The sequence below is a fragment of the Lactuca saligna genome, chromosome 4 (genome assembly GCF_052625555.1).
Source record: "Lactuca saligna cultivar CGN05327 chromosome 4, ASM5262555v1, whole genome shotgun sequence".
Taxonomy (NCBI): Eukaryota; Viridiplantae; Streptophyta; class Magnoliopsida; order Asterales; family Asteraceae; genus Lactuca; species Lactuca saligna.
Window position 1 is genome coordinate 320,737,864 of NC_136420.1, and position 11,168 is coordinate 320,749,031.

General features: G+C 40.7%; 1 protein-coding gene across 1 annotated transcript; it reads right to left on the reverse strand.

Moving 5' to 3' along the window:
* Positions 1-9,292: 9,292 nt before the first annotated feature.
* Positions 9,293-10,819, reverse strand: LOC145040899 (uncharacterized). Its single transcript, XM_078988783.1, has one exon. It carries the CDS (start codon positions 10,817-10,819, stop codon positions 9,293-9,295), a length of 1,527 nt encoding a protein of 508 aa, XP_078844909.1.
* Between the last annotated feature and the right edge of the window lie 349 nt (positions 10,820-11,168).

Here is an 11,168-nt window from a genome sequence, read left to right on the forward strand (position 1 = left end):
CACGCTCGGAGCATATCCTCGAGCGTCTGAATCATCCGCTCACTCTGTCCGTCCGTTTGTGGGTGGTATGCGATACTGAAATGCAGCCTCGTACCCAACTCCTCGTGAAACTTCTTCCAAAATCTGGAATTAAATCGTACATTTCGATCTGAGACAATCGACATTGGAACCCCATGCCGCGATACCACCTCCCTCACATACAACTCTGCCAACCTCTCAGCAGAAGAGCTCTCACTAATAGCAAGAAAATGAGCGCTCTTCGTCAACCTATCCACAATCACCCAAATTGCATCGACTCCCCTCGCAGTCCTTGGCAATTTGGTGATAAAATCCATGGTAATTTGTTCCCACTTCCACTCGGGAATCTCCAGCGGCTGCAGCTTACCATGCGGATGCTGGTGCTCGGCCTTAACCTGGCGACAGGTTAGGCACCTCTCGACGAACCATGCAACATCCCTCTTCATACAGGGCCACCAATACTCCTTCTTTAGGTCCAAATACATCTTAGTGGCCCCGGGATGGATCGAGAACTTCGATCGATGTGCCTCTTCCATCAAAATGGTACGTGTCCCACCCACAAACGGTACCCAAATCCGACCCTGAAATGTCATCAGTCCCTGGCTATCGGTAACGAACTCCGATACTTGCCCGACAACTCGCTCCCTCTTTCGGTTTTCTGGTCTCGCAGCCTCAGCCTGGGCCGCTCGGATGGTGTCCAATACCGGAGTAATCACTATCAACCTCATACAAATGTCTCGAATCGGGGCGCTCTCCACCCTACGGCACAAAGCATCGGCTACGACATTAGCCTTTCCCGGGTGGTACAAGATTTCACAACCATAATCCTTCACCACATCCAACCATCTCCTCTGGCGCATACTCAAGTTTGGCTGATCCATCAAGTACTTCAGACTCTTGTGGTCCGTGTATATGGTACACAGAACCCCATACAGATAGTGCCGCCAGATCTTGAGGGCAAACACCACAGCCCCCAGCTCCAGATCGTGGGTGGGATATCTTGACTCATGAGGCTTCAGCTGCCTCAATGCATACGCTGTCACGTGCCCCCTTTGCATAAGCACTGCCCATAACCCAGATATTGATGCATCACAGTATATCACAAAATCCTCCATCCCTTCCGGGAGTGCAAGCACTAGGGTTTGCACAACTTCTGGCGAAGTGTCTCAAATGAGGACTGCTACTCCGGACCCCAATGAAAATGCAACACCCTTCCGGGTCATCTTGGTAAGTGGCACGACAATCTTGGAGAAATCCCTAATAAACCTCCGATAATAGCCGGCTAATCCCAGAAAGCTCCTGATCTCAGTGGGTGATCTCGGCACCTCCCATCTCATCACCGCCTCAATCTTGGCCGGATCGACCAATATCCCTTTCTGGTTAACAAGATGCCCTAGGAATTGGACCTCTTGTAACCAGAAATCACACTTGGAGAATTTGGCATACAACCTCTCCGATCTCAGAAATCCAAGGATCTCCCTCAAATGCTCCTCATGCTTCTCTCTAGACCTCGAATATACCAAAATATCATCAATGAATACGATCACCGACCGGTCCAGCATCGGCCTACACACCCTGTTCATGAGATCCATGAACACAGCTGGGGAATTGGTGAGCCCAAAAGGCATCACCACAAACTTGTAATGTCCATAACGAGTTCTGAATGCAGTCTTCTGGATATCTTCATCTCGAACCCTCATCTGATGATAACTCAACCTCAAGTCTATCTTGGAGAACCAAGATGCCCCCTACAACTGATCGAACAGATCATCGATCCTAGGTAACGGATACCGGTTCTTGACCGTGAACTTGTTCAACTCCCGATAATCAATACACATCCGGTGTGCACCATCCTTCTTTTTGACAAAAAGCATCGGCGCTCCCCAAGGTGAGCTTCTTGGCCGAATAAACCCCTTCCCCAACAACTCCTGAAACTGCGAGGATAACTCCTGCATCTCTGGCGGTACGAGGCGATAAGGCGCATTGGTGATAGGTGCTGCTCCCGGAACCAAATCAATACGGAACTCCACTTGTCTTTCCGGAGGCACCCCCGATAGTTCCTCGGGAAAAACATCCGGAAACTCGCACACTACCAGAACCTCGTCAACCAAACTTGGCCTCCCCGCAGCCACTCGTGTGTCCATCACATAGGCTATGAATCCACTGCAACCCTGCTGCAAACTCTATCTCGACCTAGAAGTCGAACAAAACGCTGACCCACACCTGGTCCCTTCGCCATACACAGTAAGCACTCCCCCACTAGGGTATCGTATGGTCACCAGCTGTCTCTCGCAGTCAATAACCGCTCCAAACTTACTCAACCAGCCCATGACCACGGTGACACAGACATCTCCCATCGCGATAAGAACTATATCTATAGGGAAATTGACACCAAAAATCTCGAGCACACATCCTCGAATCACCTCGGTGGCATATACCGCTTTCTCATCAGCTATGGAAACTCTCAGGGGTCGAATCATCACCTCCCGATCAATACTGATGTGCTGACTAAAAGCCAAAGATAGAAAAGACCGACTCACACCCGAGTCAAATAATACCAAGGCAGGTACAGAATTCACAAGAAAAGTACCTACACATATCATAATATAAGCACAATATCTCAACATAAAAGTAAATACACGAAAGAATACATACCAGCCACGACATCGGGCGCCGCGCGGACCTCCTCTGCAGTTAACTGAAAAGCTCTCCCACGAGCCTTCGGAACCTCGGCCTTTGTCGGTCGAGTCTCGGTAACCCTAGCAGCAGGCGCAGATCCCTGTGCTGATCCCTGGTGAAGCTGAGGACACTCGGCCTTCCGATGGCCGGTTTGGTTGCAATGGAAGCAAACCATAAATCCCTTGGGCCAATCCCTGGCGATATGCCCCTCCTTGCCACATTTGTAGCAAGCACCAGATCGACAGGCCCCCTCATGACCCTTGCCGCACTTTTCGCAAGTGCGGCCCTTCTGGCCTCCCATCCTTGAATCAGTGGACTTGGTTCACTTGGCTGTCGGCTGAGAATGAGCCGACCGCCTATCTATCCTCTGAGACTCGGCCTCCTCCCTGTCCTGAGTCTCCAACTCAATCTTCCTCTTCCGGGCATTTTCCTGGAGCTCAGCAAATGTTCGGTACTTCGAGTTCGATATGAACTTCCGAATGTCCCTCCTCAGAATACCCAAATATCGGCTCATCCGTGCCTGCTCAGTAGACACCTTCTCAGGGCAGAACATCGCCCTCTCATGAAACTTCTAGGGAACCACAACAACTGAATCATTACCCTGCTTGAGGGTCAAGAACTCCTGAATCAGTCGTTCCCTCTCCACCGGGGGAACATACTCGTCTCTGAACATGGTGGTGAACCTCTCCCAAGTCACTGCTGAAATCTCTGCAAGAGTGAAGTTCGCCGTCACGAACTTCCACCAATCCTTCGCTCCTAGGCGAAGCTGGTTCAAAGCGGACCGTACCCTCAGATGCTCCGGACATGAACACGTATAGAAGCATCCCTCAATTTCAGCAATCCATCTCATCGCAGCGATCAGGTCCTGCGTCCCATTAAACTCAGGTGGCTTCGTGTTGCTGAACTCCCGAAACAACAACGAGTCACCTCCCTGAGGTCTAGCAGCAGCCACAGCTGTTGTAGCTACAGCGGCTGCAGCCTCAGTCACCGCGGAGTACCGCTCATCAAAAGTCTCCAACAGCGTGGTCTTGATAGACCCAAACATCTCCGGAATCTCGGCCCGGATTGCCGCAGCCACCTCATCGTGGATCATCATACGAAGCTCCTCGTCACTCACACCGCTCGTCCCAGGTCTGTGGCGTGTCCCAACCATAGTGCCTCTGAAATACAACATAATAATGTCAGAGACTCAATTGAGCATACCCGCACTCGATAACGCAACCCTACTCGGCCTCCGATACCCAAAGGATTCTTACTTGGGTTGACCACTGATCCGGTGTCTTCAGTAGTACGGTCCCTATACTACTGATTACACCGCATCAGCATTCACCCCAAGTCTTCCTCCTTGGACCCCGAAACGCAAGTACTCTATTCTTGCTATGCATAGGCTACCTACTCGCTCTCAAGGCATCTCATAGCAATAGGATTTCCCCTAGACTAAGGCATCACAAATCAGGCCACTCTAGTCCTAATATGAATACCAAGTCTACTCTAGCATGCATAACATATCATAGCATATCTCATAACACATATTGTAAGGGTATTTTGGGGATTTTACCGTTCGGGCGCTGGCTGATCGTACACACTGCTTCTCCTTTGGTTATCACAAAATCTCTTATAAAATTTTATGCTTTTATTATTGAATTTTTTTTCTCAAATCCTCGGTTTGAGTTCAGTTACGCCCGAAGGTGCACTCGAATCCGTTAAACTAAGGCTCTGATACCAACTTGTAACAACATAGAGTTTTCAAAACAAAATTTTCATTTCTTAAAACATGTTTTCATCCAAAACAGACCATAAAATCTAATGTATCATAATCATAATACAAATATGTCAAATCCCAAGATCATAAAATAAATCTTCCGTCAGTGTATACAAATCACGTCAGCGCCTTCCTGCGATCCTCGCTAGTACCTGAAACACATAACACAACAACTGTAAGCATAAATGCTTAGTGAGTTCCCCAAAATACTACTTACACACATACGCCTTTCCAGGCCATGACCTTCCGGCCCATAACATAATGCCTTCCGGCCCATATCAAGTTTAGCATACATAGCACATACAGACGGTTAACTTAATCATATACAATGCATACAACTCATAACATATTCGACCTTCCGATCACACATAGATACCCTTCCGCGTACAGTATAGTGAGAAGACTCACCTCGTAGGAAGTCTAGAATCTTACGTGCTCGATATCTCCGAATCTCGAAACGACGACTCAACCCCGCTTAATCACAACGAAATATCATTCTAATTAATATATGCTTCCAAGACTAGACTACACCCTTTTCATTATCCCACAGAGGGGTAAAAGACCATTTCACCCCTCCTTGACTCAAAGTCAACCCTAAAAGTCAACAAAAGTCAACAGCTAACAGTACGCGGGGCGTACCAGCTTCTGTACGCGGGGCGCACATCGATGAACTACCATCGGGGGTCTCAACCCCTTACGATGCGCGTACTGAGAGCTACGCCCAGCATAAGTCTCAATTTCAGCCATAACATGAATTTTGGTCTTAAACGGTTAAGACACTCCTTTAACTTCCAGATCTGGCTCTCCTTATGCCTCTTATCCCATAAAGTCAGAACCTTTAAGCCTTGGCATGGCTGTAAAGGTTCCTTCACCCTCTAACACCTTTCCTTTCTCCTCCAAAGATCTAGATCTCATGCATGGCTCAATATTTACGTCAAAGATTACACTTTTATGAACATACAACTCAACTAGTCCTGGAATATGATAGATCTAGGCCAATGGAGGCTATTTGCTCATAAAGTCTCCATCTTGGGACCAAAAACCCTAGAAATTGGTCCAAGAAGCATACCATAAGAACAACAAGGCAAGATCTGAACTTTTTACCTCGACAAGAAGCTCCAACCTTTGTTATCCTCGGATCTACACTTGTGCACCAACTTCTAGCCTCCACAATGGACTCATCTTCTCTTTTGCTACCTTGAAATGACACCTTGAAGCTTAGAGCACACACACCCAAGCTAAAAACGAAGGAAAAGCTCTCTTAAGGTTTCTTTCTGAAGGATGGTGGCTGAGGGACAAGGCCATATCATTCCTTTTATAGCCCTCAAGCCATATTAGGGTTTTGGGTTTGGACCGGTTATGCCCGACGTAACCTTAGGTACGCCCAGCGTACCCGGGTGACAACGCATTCAATTAAGTGTGCGAGTACGCGCAGCATACTCTTTGTACGCCCAGCGTACTCGCCCAACACAAAAGGGCCAACATGACATTTTATGAAAAGATTAAGGGCTAAATGGGTGTACCTGGATTTCGGGCTATTACATTTTTCTTTTAGTTAAGGTATGAATTAAATGTCCTAATATCTCATTTGTTGTATGCGTTTTTTTCAATCTTATTTTTAACTTATATTAAGTTGTGAACCCACATTTTTTTTATTTGTTATAAAATTTGCATAAAATGGTATTCAAATTTTATGTTTTATGGTTGTTATTGTCTAAATTTAATTTATAATGTGTGCTATTATGTATTTTTTTTTCTTGAATTTAGTTTTTTTTTGTAAGTTGTGAATTGTGATGTTTTAATATTTCAATTATTGTTTAGTTATGTTAATTTTAGTTTTAAGTTTTACCTGTGACTAAGTGAATTAATATATTTTTAGTTGTGAATACTATGAATGAGAGTCGAAATTTATTTTATTAAACTGCGAATAAGAGTCCTAAAAAACTTTATTAAACTGTGAATTTTTGCGGTGCATACAAAATATTTGATGAAATACTTCCACAAAGTCAATTATGTTTTTAAGTTGTAAATACTATTAATGAGAGTCTTAAAATGCTTTATTAAATTGTGAATTACAGTCTTAAAATGTAAGTTTTAATTTTAGAAAATGCTCGTGAATGTATATTTTCATGTATTAAACATCAAAATTATTACATTAAGCTGTGATTTTTTTGTATTAAGCCGTTATTTGATTATATTAAGTTGTGAATTAACTATATTAAACTGTTCATTGAGTATTAAATTGTGAATTTTTTGTTAATTCGTTGTTTGCTTCTGAAATATGAGATGAAAGCAACATTATACATACATCTGATTTAATTTAATTTGAACAAAGTATGTAAAATTTAAATGTAAATATTTGTGTAAATAAACTTTGAATAAAGTACTAGCCTATACATAAAGGTATATATGTAAGTTTTAAATTGAGAATATAATTGAGATTATATAATTTTTATGTATTAAACTGTGAACTTTAAATATTAAGCTATAAATTTTGTGTACTGAACTATGAATTGATTGTATTAAGCTGTGAACTTTTAAGGAATTTTGTGTTTAAATCTGACTAATTTATGAATGAATGTTTGTATTATTTTTTGTGAATATATTAAAATTTTGTATTGTATAAATATGTAAGCATATATTAGTTTTTATAATTATTTGTGCATTACAATCTTACTTAGTAAACTAATTTGTTTATTAAACTATGAATATAATATTTAAGTTATAAATTCATGATTTAATATACAGATCTGTTTTGGAAGGAATAATAGTTGCGAAAGCAATACATGTAGTTGGTGGCGGTGTGTGTTAGTTGTGGTGGTGGTAGTAGAGTTTGGGTTTGACTTATTTAAATTTGTGAATTAGCGTATGATGGAATATATTACGCTGTGAATTTTTTGTATTAAACTAAAAATAGATTGTACTAAGTTGTATAAATTTTGTAGTAAAATATGAACGAATATATGTATGAAAATATTAAATTGCATATTAGTAAATTAATATAATTATTAAACTATGAATATGGTATTTTAAACTATGAATATATCTTATAAACAATCACCACAAGGAAAAAGGCCATTACCGGCGACAAAAGTCGCCGGTAAAAGTCCCAAATGTCGCCGGTAATGAGTCGCCGGTACTGACTCGTCGCTATTGATCAATTTGTCGCCGCTAAAGATAATAGTCGCCGCTATTAGTATGTCGCCGCTAATAATATTGTCGCCGGGAATGACATATGTCGCCGCTAATAGTGTCGCCGGCAAAAGTGTCGCCGGTAATGATAACTGTCGCCGGTAAAAGTGTCGCCGGTAATTTGTTTTTCAATTTTTTTTTTTAAATAACGATTTTCGTTGCCGGTGATAATATCGCAGGTAAAAGTGTTGCCGGTGATAATATCGCAGGTAAAAGTGTCGCCGGTAATAACAATATTCGATTAAATATCAAAACCAATAGTGTCGACGCTAATTACAAAACAAACATCCTATTAAATATCAAACATAATAGTGTCAAACAAACATCCTATTACAAACAAACATCCAATATACAATTAAATATCAAAAGTCATACTATCCGAGTAGCAAAACAACAAAATTTTTACATTCTACTAAGTAGCAAAACGAGACAACATATGCAAATAAAACCCATTCTTTACATACCCTCATCGCTGTTCCCATCGTTTCCTTGATTGTTTTGGGATTGAAAAAACGAATAAAGCTCATCCCTACATGCCGGGTCGGCGAGCATTGCACGAAGATTTTCCAACTACATAATTAATAACAATATATATAAAATTATAAGTTAGATCGTCAAACATAAACAAAGTACATTGCTATATTTTCCAACTACATAATTAATAACATAAACTATCAAAATACATTGTTATTTTTAAAGTAAGATAGAAAACCAAAGTACATTGCTATATTTTGCACTTGGGACAAAAACTAAATTACCAAACTTTTGAGCAAATAACCACCACAAAACCAAAACTACCAAATCAACATGCATTTTACGATGCTAAAATAGATTGCTATTTTACCTGTGATGGTTGTGATGGTGGTTGTGATGGTTGCGAAGGCTGTGGAATCGTCGGGAGACCAGAAGGTTTGCGGCCAATGCCTCTAATGTGGCCACGTCGTTCTCCTAATACTTTCTCGAACGTAGCTCTTTCTTGAGTTGGCGTAAACTCACTTTCACCTTGAGTTTGTTCTAGCAGCTCTTCAACTAACCGATTCTGTAACTCCCAAAAGTGAGTAACAATTAAGTATAAATAAACATTTAAATATATGATAAAATTATAATTAAATACTTACATATTGTTGTTCCGATTCAGCAGTAACAAATACACCATTCTTATCGGTGTGAGCTTTGCGAAATGTTTCCACTCTCTTAAGGTTCTGTTTAAGTTTAAAAATTAGATTATATTTTAAATAAATAATTACATGTATCGTACGGTACCTTCTTATAGCAAGTACTGCTATACGAGCTCGAACCCCCACGATTCACAATTGTTTGCTTTTCACGGATTTTTTTGTTCCTTTCTGAAGCAATTTTGTGTTCGTCAGTTTGAAAATACTCAACTGTCTTCTCCCAGTTATCAACAAGCATACCATCCGGAGGATTTGCCAATGCTCTCGGGATATCTTCATACCCTCCGACCATGTTGAAATATTCTTTTGCGTCGGCTTTACGCTCTCGAAAACCTCTTAACAAGGCTGCTTGAAAACTCTCTGTCAATAAAGTAGCTTGTGCATCCTGGTACATTTGATTGAGATCAAACTTTGTCTACAATTAAAAAAAAAAAGTTAACCAAGTAAGAAACAATTATAGTTAAACCTATAAAATATATTTAAATAAATAATTACCGCTAAATGTTGTAATACAGTTTCCTTTACGAGTTAGTAGACGACCTAGTTGCTCTTGTATGTCATCATTATTAAAGTGTCTCGGAGCGGGTCTTGTCTCTTCCATCCCATTAAAGTCCAACCTCTTTCTTAACGGATCATTAGCATCTAGGAAACGACGATGACCGATGTATACGACTTTGTTTGTTGCACGGTACGAAGGAGTGTCTTCATTGCAAGTAGCACATGCTCTATACCCTTGCCCACTCCAACCCGATAAACTACTACGAGCTGGCCAATCGTTTATTGTCCACAACAACATAGCTCTCATCGTGAAGAATGTGTTTGTCGCCGCATCTTTAATACGTACACCTGAGTTCCACAAATGTTTAAGCTCTTCCACCAACGGTCTAAGGAAAACATCCATATCCTTACCTGGAGCTTTCGGTCCTGGAATCAACAAAGTCAACATGAATGATGACTCTTTCATACAAAGCCAGGGTGGCAGATTGTATGTGGTGAGTATGACCGGCCATGTGCTATGTAGATTACACATGTTTCCAAATGGATTGAAACCGTCAGCTGAAAGACCTAGGCGTACGTTACGGGGTTCACTCGAGAAGTCGGGGTATTTTTTATCAAAATCTTGCCAATGTTCCCCATCAACAGGATGAATCATCACACCATCTTCTGAACGTCTGGTACTATGCCAAATCATATTTTTGGTAGTGTGCCTCGAACAATATAAACGTCGTAGTCTAGGGGTCACAGGAAAGTACCGTAACACCTTATGAGGTACTTTCTTACCCTTGGTGTTTTTATCGATCCATCGGCTCTCTTTACAAACGGGACAAACTTGCAATGAATCATGTTCTTTCCAAAAGAGACAACAATCGTTTTTACACACATGTATCGACTCATACCCCAGGCCAATAGACTTTAGTTTCTTCTTGGCTAGATAATGTGAAAGGGGAACCTTGTTGCCTTTGGGAAATGCTAATTGCAAGAGCTCAAGGAGTTGATCAAATGAACTATCAGTCCATTTGTTGTTCACCTTGATATGCATTAACTTTGCTAGAAACTCAAGGGAAGAAAAGATGCAACCAGTATACAATTGAGTTTCCATTTCCTCCAACAACTGTGCAAAATCATCATCCACAACGCTACCCCTTGTATTCGAGGTTCCTTCATCGAGGTTGGTATCATTTTCTCTCGACTCCCACATCACATCGTCGATTAAATCGGCCATTTCGTTACTTGGCAAAACGACGGGAGGAATAAAAGATTCACCATGATAGATCCAAATTTTGTACGCCTTACTGAAACCATTTATAAATATATGGCGTTCAACTACAGTCGGGTACTTGAAGTAACGGTTATCACATTTTTCACACGCACATCTGATTTTACCATTACTATCAACGTGCAACTTCGACTTCTCAATAAAAGCTTTGAGTCCTGCTTGGAACTCGGGATGGTTTCGATATGGATTAGTAGTCCAGCTTTTATCAATAGACATGATGTTGCTGAAACATAATTTTGGGTTTAGAGTTTAGTATACAGAATTAGCATTGTTTTTTTTTCAATCCACATTTTTTTACATCTAAAATAATACAAAAATTAAGTAATAAAGAAATGAAAAAAATAAATTAAAAATTTTTATTTATGCATTTTTTTAATTAATTTTAATTAAAATTACTTGTAAGTTAGCTTGGGTAAAAACTAGAAGCTTTCTAGTTTTTGTATATAAGTTTTTAAACAATTTTATAGTTTTTTTTTTGTGTTTTTTTTTCAATTTATAAAAATAATGTATTTTTTTTTCAATTATAGCATCCTACTTATAAGAAAACCACATACTTTTACATACG